Raw genomic sequence first — 13452 nt, 5'->3', positions numbered from 1 at the left:
CCTCCATCCATCACACAGACCATGGAAAATAGAACATTCTGCTGCAGTGGAACATAGATGTTGGTCTGTTTGAAGTTTAGTAAATTCTTTTTTGTATTCTGTTTTAGCTGGACCTCAAAATTCTAGCACCCCAATGTCCACTCCTACTCCAGGGTCCACTTCCACCCCCGCTGACCAGAGTAAGGCAATCAGTCGCCTGCACATGCAGCTTCATCTTCATGACCTGCAACATAATGCCAGCGAACTAAGGAACCAACTGCAGCAACTGAAGAAACTTCAGGTACTTATTAATTCGGTAGTACTATGGCCGTCTACAACTCTCAGCACCTTGGTCCGTCCATGTATCACTTTCATTGATGCAATGTTTCCCCTGCAAGTTGTCACTTTTAGGTTAAGTTCTCACAATGAGTTTTTGATATTGCAGAATGCCTGCATCTATTAGGTAAATTAGATTACTTGCAATTTTTAACTGCGTTTTTTACATGCATTTTTATTGCTTTTTTAACCGCGCTTTTTGGGGTATGTTTTAAACAAAGCTGCTTCCTGGTATTTAGCTTTAACAACTTTAGTCATGAGCAGGGGCGTACATAGAAATCATGGGGCCCAATAGCAAGAGTCTGAATGGGCTCCCCACCAAAAAAAAAAAAAAAATTCATCGCCGGGCCCAGCTCACCGACTCTACACTGCTCTTTCTGGCTGGAAAGCTACATCAACCAGGAGGCGTGGGGTCCTTATGAAAATCCAGCCAGAGAGTTCAACCGAGAGCAGCAATGCAGGACTAGAAAGGAGGAGTTAGGAGCCAGGTACAGAGTGACGGCGGCATGCACATTTAATTAAACGCACATGGCACAGCACAGTGCCGTTGCACTTCAACTCCGGTGGGCCCCCTCACCCCTCGGGGCCCCATAATAGTCGCATGGCCTGCCGCGCTTCCACTTCAGTAACTCACAAAATTGTTTGTTCGTTTTTTACCTGCAGATTTTCTGCATTTGATGCAAGTCTATAGGAAAATCCACATCTGCAACTCAGCATACCTGCAAGAGAAACTGACATGTTGCTGATTTGTTACAAATCATGTTACACGCACCGCAGGTCAATTTACGCTGAGCAAAAAAGAAGCACAGTGGATATGAAATTTCTATAAATTGCATCCACTTTGCTCTAACTGTAAAACACTGCGTTTTTGATGCAGTGAAAATATGCAGCATTAAAAAGTCACCAGAAATTTATTGTGGGCACATAGCATTAGGCCTTTTTCACATGTCAGTGTCTCCAGTGCCTATGGAGACAGTTTTCACACGTACCAGAGACACTTACACACGTAGACCCATTCAAGTGAGTCTGTGCTTATCAGTGTGTTTCCATAGGCCATGTGTCCTGTTTTTTAACAGTAGCATGGGCCGCAAAACATCCTGAACACTTGCACACTGATGACACACGGATGACATCCATGTGTCATCAGTGTGACACGTATCGTCGCCTGGGAATTTGCGGCACTGTTTGCGCTGTTCCCCGGCTCTGGGTGCTGAAGACCGCTTTCATCATAGCAGGGAACAATGTTAAGAGTTGTATTCAGCTGATATTTGTTAGAGCATTCGATGGCTAGTGGGACTACTACTCCCTTCAGCCTATGCCTGCTGCCAATAATAACAGTGAGAGCAGGCACTGGTGCTATAAATAAATACATTTTAAAAAAATGACGTTGAGTTCCCCTGTATTTTTGATAACCAGCCAGGCAAACCTGACAGATGCAGGTTGCAACCCTCAGCTGTCAGCTTTAGCAAGGTTGGTTATCAAGAATAGAGGGATCCCCACACAGTATTTCTTAATTATTTAAATAAATAATTTTAAAAAATGGAGTGGGATCCCCCCAATTTTTGACAACCTGCCAAGCTAAAGCAGACAGCTGGGAGCCGGTATTCTCAGGCTGGTAACCGGAAATTAATATGGCCTCCCCCAACCTAAAAATAGCAGCCCACAGCCACCCAGAAGAGGCACATCTATTAGCTTTCTAGTGCTTTACTTGACTCTTCCCACTTGCGCAGTGGCGATGGCAAGTGGGGTTCATATTTGTGTTGTTTATGTCACCTTTGTATAGTCTGGTGATGTTAAGCCCACGGGTTAGTAATGGAAAAATCTATATAGATAAAAGAATTACTGCTGCGCTTAAGGGCCTGTCACACTAAGCGATATCGCTAGCAATATCGCTATAACTTGTGACGTTATAGCGATATTGCTAGCGACATTGCTGTGTGTGATACTTACCTCTGACCCGCTCCCCCGCTGGTTATCGCTGATCGCGCGAGAACGTGCTGGACCATTTCTCGTCGTCAGCTTCCTGCGGCGCTTCCTGTGGAGAGACGAGTGTGGAGCCGGGCGGGAGGACGTCAGGATCGCCTAGTGTGACAGGTAAGTAGCGACCCCCGTCCCCAGCGATGTTGCTGGTGAGATCTGCCTGTGTGGCAGCTCACTAGCGATCAATTAGCAATGCACCAGCGATCCTGACCGCGTCATATCGCTGGTGCATCGCTAAGTGTGACAGTACCTTTAGAGTCACTGGTATCTGATAACTTCCTCAGGATGGATCACCGATCAATATGCTCAAAATGCAAGGCACAATCAAGCATAGGTAAAAATACCAGAAACGGGCAAAGAGTGAAAAAGTGATATTAAATTGATCATATAACCCTTAGGATGCTTGCTAACACTTGCAGTTCATAGAACCAAAGTTACCTGAAGATGCGGTAGGGGTTAACAGTCACAGATGAGGAGGACGGGCTCAGTCTGGCAAGTGAGCACTGATTCAGCGTTCATAGATCTAAAGGTCCTTCTGTAAACAATGATACTCCGCTGGTGGGTTGCCGATAATACTTGATTGAGAGCCGCAGTAGTATTAGCGATGCTGCCCCTGCCGGTGGCGGCAATCGCTCTAATTGCAGGCTGGGTAGAAAAAACACACTCGCGCCCGCGTGCTAGGCTGGGTGCCCGATCGTCACACTGTGCTCGTCAGCACAGGACCTGTGTGACGTCCGGAACACGTGATGTGCTGGGCTGCAGCCACTAGAGATCGCAATGAGGACCAAAAAGTTATCCAACGCGTTTCAGAGACGCCTGTCTCCTTTCTCAGGGATGTGGTCCTACTAGCGATCTCTGTATTATATATGCGCAAACTCAATGAAAGTGGATCACTTAACTTGGAGTAACGATCATCACTGGAAGCCAAATAATTCAATTTCGCTATTGAGTCCTTTAGGAATAAGCGTGTCAAGTGTAAAAATCCAGCGTGACTCAGCATGAGACATTAATTTTATATGGTCTCCTTTGCGAGCTTTTTTATGAACGAGTTCTATCCCCATAACTGTCATATTAGACAACGAGCCTTCATGATAGTTAGCAAAGTGGCTTGACAGAGGATGGCCCTTAAATTTCTTCTTTATGTTCCAGATATGTTCGTTTATTCTTATTTTTAATGGGCGTTTAGTGCGCTCTGTATATATTTTATCACAAGGGCATTTTATCATATAAATGACACTCTCTGTAGCACAGGTGATATAGTCAGCAATTGTATATTCCTTGTTATCTTTTATAAAGGTTGATTGTTTACCGGTTTTTGTTTGACGGCAAATACAACAACTTCTACAAGGAAAAAAAACTGTCAAACTATCCAAAAAAGGCAAAGTGGATTTTTTTATATTACTTGAGGGCACGCTTGGAGCTATAATGCTCTTAAGGTTCCATGCCTTCCTGTACACGAATCTTGGACCCTGTGGAATGATTGATCCCAGAGTTTTATCTTCTCTCAAAAGATTCCAATGTTTTCTCACTATTTAAATAAAATGTGGGAATTGGAATTATACTCTGAAATGATAGGGATAAAATCATCCTCCATTTTCTGCGGGGGTTTGCCAGTATTGCTACCTGGATCGAGGGAATCAGTCCTTAAAAGGCTACTCGCTGTTTTATCCCTCACAGAGCATATAGCTTCCTCCAATAAAGCATCATTACACCCTTTTTGTAAAAATTGTTTTTTAAGAGTAACCGCTTCCAGATCAAAGTCCTGTACTTTTGAACAATTGCGACGAATCCTCGTAAATTGGCTCTTCGGTACATTTAATAGCCAACTTGGAAGGTGACATCTGTCAATGGGGATAAAACTGTTGGAGTCTGTAGTTTTTCTAAAAGTCCGTGTTTGGATTTTATTATTTTCAATAAAAATGGTCAGGTCTTAAAAAATTGACTGAGCTGGAGCTGGTAATGGAAGAAAAGTTTAAAAAATAGTCATTTTTATTTAAATCAATTAAAAATAGTTCAAGCTCCTTCTGGCCCCCCGACCAGATAAAAATTACATCATCAATATATCGTTGCCAGAGTACCAGGCCCGCACGCAGCTCTGCAGTGGGGTAGATGGTCTCCTCTTCCCATTTGCCCACATAGAGGTTAAAAAATAAATAGAAAGGGTAGTGAACACCGGTACATGTATTATGTGGGGAAATCTAATGTGCTTATCAAATGCACATTAGAACGTGTTCCGAAACGCGCGTTGGGGCGGACACAGGGACCCTCTGTCTGCCAATTGCTACAGCGTCCAGGTAATGTTATATAATGTTTATATGAATTAACGTTGATTTTTGCTGGATTCGCTGCTTATCAGCCAGGCTATTTATTTATGTATCATCGATATTCTATAGAGTCAGCTGCCAGGCTTCTATTACACCTTTCGGTATATGGTATTGCCATTAAATTATGAGAATTTTTGAGTGTAGCATTGGCAACATGGCCTGCTGTGCCCTTATCCGCTGTTATTGATTTTATATAGCTATGAACCACATAGAGGTTAGCATAGCTGGGCGCGAACCTGGTACCCATGGCAGTACCCCATTGCTGGGAGTAGTAGTGCGACTGATATTTAAAATAGTTGTGAGTATAAAAAACATACAATTTTTTAAAAACTCAATTTGACCTTCTGGTAATAGATTCTGTTTGGTTAAAACGTATTCAGCTGAGTTGCATCCCTTATCATTTTGTATAACAGTGTAGAGGGAGGCAATATCAAGGGTGCCTAAGATAAAATGATTTTTCCAATCTACACCCTCCAAAATTTTTAATATATGAGAAGTATCCTTCAAATAGGCTGGTAGCATACGAACCGTTTTTTGTAGGTGGCAATCAATGTACTTGGATAGATTGACTGTAAGGCATTGTATCCCGGAATTAATTGGACGGCCTGGTGGTTTTACTAAATCTTTATGGATTTTCGGTAAATAATAGAACATGGCTATTCTTGGATATCTAGTATAAATAAAATCATACTCACTTTTCATCAAAAAACCTTCATTAAAACCCTTATCAACAAGCACTTTCAGTTCAACAAGAAACTTCTCAGTAGGATCACTAGTAAGTTTTCTATAAGTTTTCAAGATAGTAATGGAAAAATGTCTATAAGATGCCTATCCATTACAAATCCTATAGTTGTATAGTAAATAAACACACAGCCAGAAAAAGTCTTTTATTTGAAATAATAACAAAACATATTTATCCTTTTTTTTTTAATTAAAAATAACAAACACAGTTATACTCACCTATTGCCCATTCTTTTGAAGCCCTTGTCTCATGTTATAAAACAAAAATAATAAACAACCATATCTTTCACCTCCCTTTCGTTCTGTTCCACGCTGTAATCCATGTCTGGGGATAAATAGTTTTCAACCTAGACAGTGCCAAGATACAACCATACAGGCTGACAACCACTGATGAAAGAGCTGCTGTGAGTGCAACATCAGTGAGCAGCAGTAACCTCATCAAGGTTACGCCTGGTCACTGAGGCTGCATTCCCAGCTGGGCTGAACTGTGGTAACTTCAGCACAGTGACAAAAAGTCAGTGAGCTCACCGCAGATCACCGTCTGGTTTTTAAAAATTATTTAAATAAATAATTAAAAAATACAGCATAGGGTTCCCTCTATACTTGATAACCAGCCTTGCTGAAGCAGACAGCGCAGGGTTGCAGCCTGCAGCTGTCAGTTTTGGCTGGCTGGTTATCAAAAGTACAGGGGAACCCCATGTCATTTTTATTATAATTTATTTATTGCACAGGCTGGGGCTGATGAATACTCTCATTAGCTGCCACCTGCTCTAGCTGTTATCGGTTGAATACAAAACTCTACATTCTCCTCTGCTAGCGCTGATCGCAGCTTAAGCAGGGGTGATGGATGAGAGCTGTCTTCAGCACCCGGCATCAGGGAACAGCGCTAACAGTACCGCTGCTTCCCAGGCGCTGGTACATGTGATACTGATGCCACACATGTGCTACACGTACGCCACAAGTATTACACATACGGACACTGATATCTCCAATACTGTTTTTTCCAGTACGGAAATATCAGGACATGTGAAAGAACCATTAGGCCAGTGTCACATGACCGTAGATGCTTTCTTCCAAGAGAATCAGGTTAATTATGCTAATGACACTCCGATCAAACTCTGATCAGAGTTTGCTCTGTTTGAGCATAGACCCAATTCTCTTAGATGAGTAGAATCTGAAGAATAAAATTTCTCCATGTTCTTCATTCTGCGAGTCTGCGGAAATCTGACTGCACTCTGATGTCATCAGAGTGTAGTCCGATGTTTTCCACGCACCCATAAACTTGAATGCGTGAGTGCTTTCTGATTTCAGAATGAAGTCGCAGTATGCTGTGATTTTTTTCACACTATCAGTGAAAATAAACGGTCATCTGCACTGCCTCATTAAATAACATTGGTCTGAGTGCTATCCGATTAAAAATTGGATACCACTCATCCTATTTATATGCATGTGTGACCATGTGTGTTCCCATCTTCGAAGGGCAGGGCCATCAAAATTAAACTATGGGCCTGATTCAGCATTTGCGGGTTAAGTCACTTAAATGTTCCTTATATTTGTGTTTGTGACTTTACAAGGCAAAAAAGTCACTGGTTCTGCTAAAATGTTAAAAAAAAATTGTCTAAAACTTTCAAGCGTACATATAATCACTCGTGATTAATGTACATTTATGCAAAAATGTTGCGACTTTTTAAAAAGTTGCAATTGATGAGTCATTCCAAAACGTCTCAATACCCCAAAGTCTGGCCATACTAAAACACATGAATAAAAAACAACACATTTAACAAATACTAAAAATGGTATTAATGAAACACTAGCAAAATAAAATCTAGATACAAAAGGCGCAAATACGATAATAAATTTGAACCAATATATAAAATGCAAAGAAATTAAAATGTATACCTTACTTAGTGCAGAACATATTTAACTATGTGTACCATGGCTCTTTTTCTCTATGTACTTTAGCTGCAGAACCAGGAGACGGTGCGGAGCATGTTGAAACGCACAGAGACTGAGATCAGTGTGAGAGTGACTGACACCGTGCGGAAACATGAAGACCCCTTACAGCGGCAGAGAGCCATGGTGGAGGAAGAGAGGCTGAAGTATCTGAATGAGGAGGAGCTCATCACCCAACAGCTCAAGTGAGTATTTGTGACTAGTCCTTTGGCAGAATTATATAGTCACAGCAACATGGACACATTGAGGCCTGGGGGTCTCATTGTGTAATGTATGTACGATTTATTTTTATGTCTTTACTGTGATTATTATTGACTTTTCTCGCTACAGTGATTTAGAGAAATCGGTGGACAAGATTAAGAAAGATTTAGCACACAACCACCGTCTGATATCCGTGCAGGAACTGGAGGAGAAGGCTGTTGTGCTCAAACAGCTTGGAGAGACACTAACAGAGCTGAAAGGTAAGGAGAAGGGTAAAAATTCTGGACATAAGACGGAAAACAAAAATTAGGCCATATTCACACCATTCAACAACAATGAGGGTTACATGCCGAGAGGGTTACATGCCGAGAAGCTTTCAAGAACTGCAGTTTTCTGTTCATGAAGCAGTTTTTTCACAACCCTTTATTTTAACAGTACCTAATTTGAATAATCATATTCTCTTGCAAAAAAAATACAACACCTAAAAAAATTCTGCATATGAATAGTTAATTAGATTTCCCAGAGAAATGAATAGGAAGAGTTCTCTAGGGAGGAAGATTTTGGAGTGGATCTACTGAAAGAAAATCCTCAAAAAAATTGATGTGATCATAGCCTTAAAGGGAATCTGTCACCCTTTTTATCCCCTATTAGCTGCCGGCATAGACATCGGGGGCATTCTGTAATGCTGTAGATAAGCCCACGATGTAACCTGAAAGATAAGAAAAACACGTTATATTATACTCACCGAAGTGGGCGGTCTGGTCCGATGGGTGTTGCGGTCCGGTCCGGCGCCTCCCTTCATGCGATGCCATCCTCTTCTCCCGTCCTGAAATGGCTCCGGCACAGGCGCATTGCTCTGCCCTGTTGAGGGCAGAGCAGAATTCTGCAATACGCAGGCGCCATACCTCTCCCGACGCCTGCGCACTGCAGGACTCTGCTGTGCCCTCAACAGGGCAGAGCAGTGCGCCTGCGCCGGAGCCATTACAGGATGGGAGAAGAGGACGTCTTCGCATGAAGAAGGGAGGCGCCGGACGGGACGGCGACACCCATCGGACCGCCCACCTCGGTGAGTATAATATAACGTGTTTTTCTTCTCTTTCAGGTTACATCGGGGGCTTATCTACAGCATTACAGAATGCTTTAGATAAGCCCCCGATGTCTATGCCAGCAGCTGCAAAGCCAAAAAAAGGGTGACAGATTCCCTTTAATGTGTAATAGAATGGCCATTGGCTTCACTTGCCTGTGTACTGTAGATATTGTATCAGGGGCAGACATATCATTGGTGCGGTCTGTGCAGCCATACAGGGGCCCACGAGATAAGGGGGCTCACTACCACCTCCACAGCAGGTGTGATTGTGCATTATGAAGACCTACTGGACTACATAGATCCCATATATTGTTCTTGCACAGGGCCCTCTTCTGTCAGTACCTGCCCTTGCACTGTATCTACCTGTAGTGTAATAGAATAATGATATCCAGTATCCCATCAGGTGTAGAAGAAGAATAAAACAACTGTAGCTACTTGGAGTCTGCTGACAGATCTCAGTAGACCTTTACAATAATGTAAAAAATTTCCAATAATCCTTAAGTATATTGTCAGAACAATCTCATATATAAATCGAAAATTGATATTTCTGCTATTTCCTACAAAGTAAATTAGGTTCAATTGAAGGATGTCAGTAAAACCTTGTCTAATATATGCATTTATCCTTGGCAAGGACAAATAATCATAACACATTTTTGACATTTCAATAACATGTAAACCCTATTCACTAGAAATGTGGCGATGCATACTTGCACTGCATTAATGTTATGACCTTATTGTACATTGCTGGCATGGTATCATATCTTAAAGATGATCTGTCTTTTGCCCTAAATATGTTTTTTTTTACTTGGAGTAAATGCTGCTGTTATCCTGAATCTGGTATTATTTTTCTTTTGATCCAGCACTTCTCCAATTTTGAGATATGGCCATTTCTTCCTTCTTTTTGTCCAACTAGGCATGGTCCTAATAAAAACTTTCATAGGAAAAATGTGGGATCACGCCCATTTGACTAAAAAGACTAGCTTTATACGCCAGGAATAGGGAAATATCTCAGGAAGAGAGAGGCACAGGAACAAAAGACAAGCAATGTCAGATTCGGGAGAACCACAGTATTTATCAGAAACCAGGAATTGAAGCTCAAGGGATGTAATTTGCATATTTCCGGTGCATTCTGAGAAGAGTGAAGAGTCGCCGTGAGTCTAAAAATCTTTGGATGAAGCTGCTTGAAGGAATCTTTACAACAGTTCAACAATAATTCATTTTGGTCAAAATGGACAAGATTATCCATATGGTGTGATGCAATGTGTGCTATATGTTTACAGACTTGCCAGAGGAAAATACAAACTTTACGTGACAGAAATGCAAGCTTGTGACTCTGTAAGAGGAACAGGTGCAAAGTCTTCAGGAGAGAATAGCTACACTGAAGCTCATCAAAGAAGAAGAGGATTTCCTTGACAGAGCAGAAGAATCTATTCAGAATGTTGCAAGAGAAGATTCCTGCAGAAGCTAATGGCAGAGTAGAAATAACTATTCAGAATGTTCGAAGAGAAGCACCTTTCAATGTACCTGCAGAAGAAGAGAAATGGAAGCATGTGACATAAAGAAGGAGGAGGATGAGGAGGCAATCAGCACCCATGCCACTGGAGAACCGCTACCAGGCTGTCACGCAGGACAAGTATGAAAATGTACATCAAAAAAGTGCTTTGTCCACAAAGAACACTCCAGTAAGAAATCAGAAGCTCCTTGAAGGGAGAAAAATAAGCACTTTGGTAAAGAAGAAAAGGAGAGTGAGAGGAGAGGAACAGAAGCCAGTATGTTATGAATGAGTCACCGGAGGAGGAAAAAACAAAAATACAAGCTAAGTCCAGAAAACCGGAGAGGTTGGTAGCTAGCGGATTGCAGACCCCTGATCCTATTCACCACAACTAACAGCAGCCGTGGGGGTTTCTTACGGTGCCCTAGACCCCTTGTCACAGCCGGAGAGCTAAATAAGCCTAAAGAAAGAAGGGAAATCTAAACTGCCCCAGAGCAGACCCCAAAGCAATAGACAGCCCCCAACATGTATTGTCGGTGAAAAACAGATGAAAACACAAACACAGAGAGAGACAGGCTGAGCAAATGATGGGGCCCAACTAACTAGATAGGAAAGGACAGAAAAGATGCTGGCTGCAATCACGCAAAAAACCCTGCCAAAAATAATGTCCAACACGTCTGATAGAAAAGGCCCTGAAGTCACTAGACTTCAAAATCACTATATCAGCACTCAGGTATATTCTGAAGACAGAGCAAAGAGATCAACTGATCATAGACAAAAATGGAGTTCAGCCCATCCCAACCAGGGCAGGCTGAACACAAACACTAAGTAAACAGACAAAATCTCATGGAAAAATAGCAGAGCAAAAACTTAGCTTTTAGTAGACAGGAACTAAACTGGATGCCAGAGCTCAGAGCAGAAAGGATCACCAGCGACCCTGCAGGGCGTCAGCTGCCTTATATCCACTCAGAAATTCCGGATGTCCAATCACACTCCACCTGTTCAGATGACAGGTTCTTCCCATCCAGATCAATTTCACTACCTCCTTTCACCAGCAGAAGGAGTTCATCAGACATCAGAGGTGAAGGAGAAAATGAACTCATAACACCAGTATCTGCCGAGCGGACATTTCCTCATGAGAAGTGTGCTGTCTTCCAGGTGGCCAAATCAGTGATGTGTCTGATAGGGTTTCAAGACTCTTCAGTGCTACAGACAACCAACTATCCTACTAATACACAAATGACACAGCAAAAAAGTACTTGGAAACTATTTGCAGAGACTTTAAAGACCTAGGCCAGAAAGTGAAGGAACTGGGAGCACAGGTCGTTTTCTCATCCATCCATCTAGTGCATGTACATGGAACAGAATTCTACGGGTGAATAACTGACTACGTTGATGGTGCCGTCAGCAATGTTTTGGGTTTCTCTCCTTGCTAGAGATGGGTTGCATCTTACGAAAACATAAAAACATCTATTTGCAGATGCCTTGCTACATTCATCAGGAGAGCTTTAAACTAGAGCCGTATGGAATGGAAAATATATGACCAAGAAAATGTATGCAGCTAATGAATTTTTTTTTTTTTAAACCCTGCTATTAGTAGTGTATATCTCCACAGAGATCCAAGCTTCAGAGAATGGTAGCTCTATAAAAACTGTTTTGGAAAGAATAGAAGGAGAGAATAACAGAAATTACACTATTGTAGGTGTTTACTATAGGCCACCTGGACAGACTGAAGATATGGATGAACTCTTTTTACATCAGATGTCTTTGTTCTCAAATAAGTACAACATCATGAGAAATTCTAACTATCCATGTATTTGTTGGGAATCTCTCTCAGGTAATGGGTCCAGAAAAGTCTTATCTTCTCTCGGGGGTATGTCAAAAGCAAAAGAAAAGTCAAAGCTGCTATAGGATTTTTACAGGATGAAAAGGTGGTCAAAAATGATGTTGAGAAGGCAAAACTTTTACATTCCTATTTTGCATCTGTTTTCTCTAAGAAAGAAATTGTAACATCAACTGATCTTCACTGTGCTATCGAGAGCATAAAAGAATCCACACTATCTATAAACAGAGAGATGATGAGGGAACACTTAGCTCATTTAAATTAATTTAGATATCCTGATTCAGATGAATTACAGCTTAGGTTACTGAAAAAGATAAGAAACTACAGAACCATGAGCCAAAATCTTTGAAAATTCCTGGAGAACAGAAGTCCCAGAAGATTGAAGAAAGACAAATTTTGTCCCTATATTCAAAAAAGGAAAGAAGATGGAGCCAGGAAACTACAAGCCGGTGAGCCTTACTTCTATACCAGGAAAGATCTTTGAAACAATTATTAAACTGCATCTATGTAAGTTCTTCAATAAGAATGCAGTTTACAGAGCCAAGATGGGTTTGCAGCAAACATGTCATGCCAGACTAATCTAATTTCCTTCTATGATAGAATCACTGACTGGGTGGATCAGGGAAATGTGGTAGATATAGTATATCTCAACTTCAGCAAAGCATTTGGTAAAGTATCTCATAGTATCCTTATTGAAAAAATGACCAGGTATGGATTGACAAGGCTACGGTTAGGTAGACACAATGACCCTACAGGTCCCTTCCAACCTTAACATTCAATGAGTTACACCAGATTAATCAATAACATATTTATGGCAAGTTACACATTCTCTTTAAACTTCATTCACTGTGACATTGTTACATTTCTGACTTAGAATTTTGTTACAGTCCCTAATATCTGTGTACCCCTCTGTTTTGTGAGTACCTGGCTTTGATTAGATCTTCCTTCAATCTGTAGCTCAGTTTCCCAGCCTGCAAAGTAAAATGCGAATAGTTCTGCGTGTGGAGGTGGAAGCGGTGAAGTTTCTGAAGGAGGAGCCGCATCGTTTGGACGGGCTGCTAAAGAGGTGCAAGACGGTTACTGACACACTGGCTCAGATACGCAAGTGAGTAATCTCAACCAGCATATGACATATCGACCTTCCCACTGACCTGACCACAAGTGAAAAAAAGGTTCTTAAAGAAGATCTGGCACTGCTCTTAAAAGGGTCTATTTTTGTAGATAATTGGGTTTCCCACAAAATATCAGTTCTGCAGCAAGTCTCCTTACAACTCTGCATTGTGCAGTTCCCCTGTTATTCCTCCTAGAAAATATTGACTAAATTTATAACAGGGTGCTTCCTTTTCTCTTTGTCAAAGGGGTGTGTCACTGCTCGGTTTCCTACTGGCCACACTAAGTGGACAGTGTCAATAAGGACACATCCCAAGGGTAACATCCAGCTGTGATTTTATTAGAGTACTATGAGAAGATGTTTCTGACCTGTTATTTCCTAAGGAATACAGTTATTACATTTCTT

The 13452-nt window shown here is 41.5% G+C and overlaps 1 protein-coding gene across 15 annotated transcripts in view; it reads left to right on the top strand.

Moving 5' to 3' along the window:
- SRCIN1 (SRC kinase signaling inhibitor 1) overlaps positions 1–13452 on the top strand; it is a 673416-nt gene that overhangs the window by 622459 nt on the left and 37505 nt on the right. For all 15 annotated transcript variants that reach the window (XM_073572493.1, XM_073572495.1, XM_073572494.1 and 12 more), the window contains 4 exons: positions 108–280; positions 7323–7498; positions 7644–7774; positions 12894–13041. In XM_073572493.1, coding sequence (XP_073428594.1) covers positions 108–280; positions 7323–7498; positions 7644–7774; positions 12894–13041 — 628 coding nt within the window. The remainder of the gene's footprint in view (positions 1–107; positions 281–7322; positions 7499–7643; positions 7775–12893; positions 13042–13452) is intronic.

This window comes from Dendrobates tinctorius, unplaced genomic scaffold, assembly GCF_039654945.1.
Source record: "Dendrobates tinctorius isolate UK_male_01 unplaced genomic scaffold, ASM3965494v1 ptg000032l, whole genome shotgun sequence".
Lineage (NCBI taxonomy): Eukaryota > Metazoa > Chordata > Amphibia > Anura > Dendrobatidae > Dendrobates > Dendrobates tinctorius.
The sequence above is the reverse complement of the archived record's forward strand: the minus strand, read 5'-3'. Positions and strand labels throughout refer to the sequence as shown.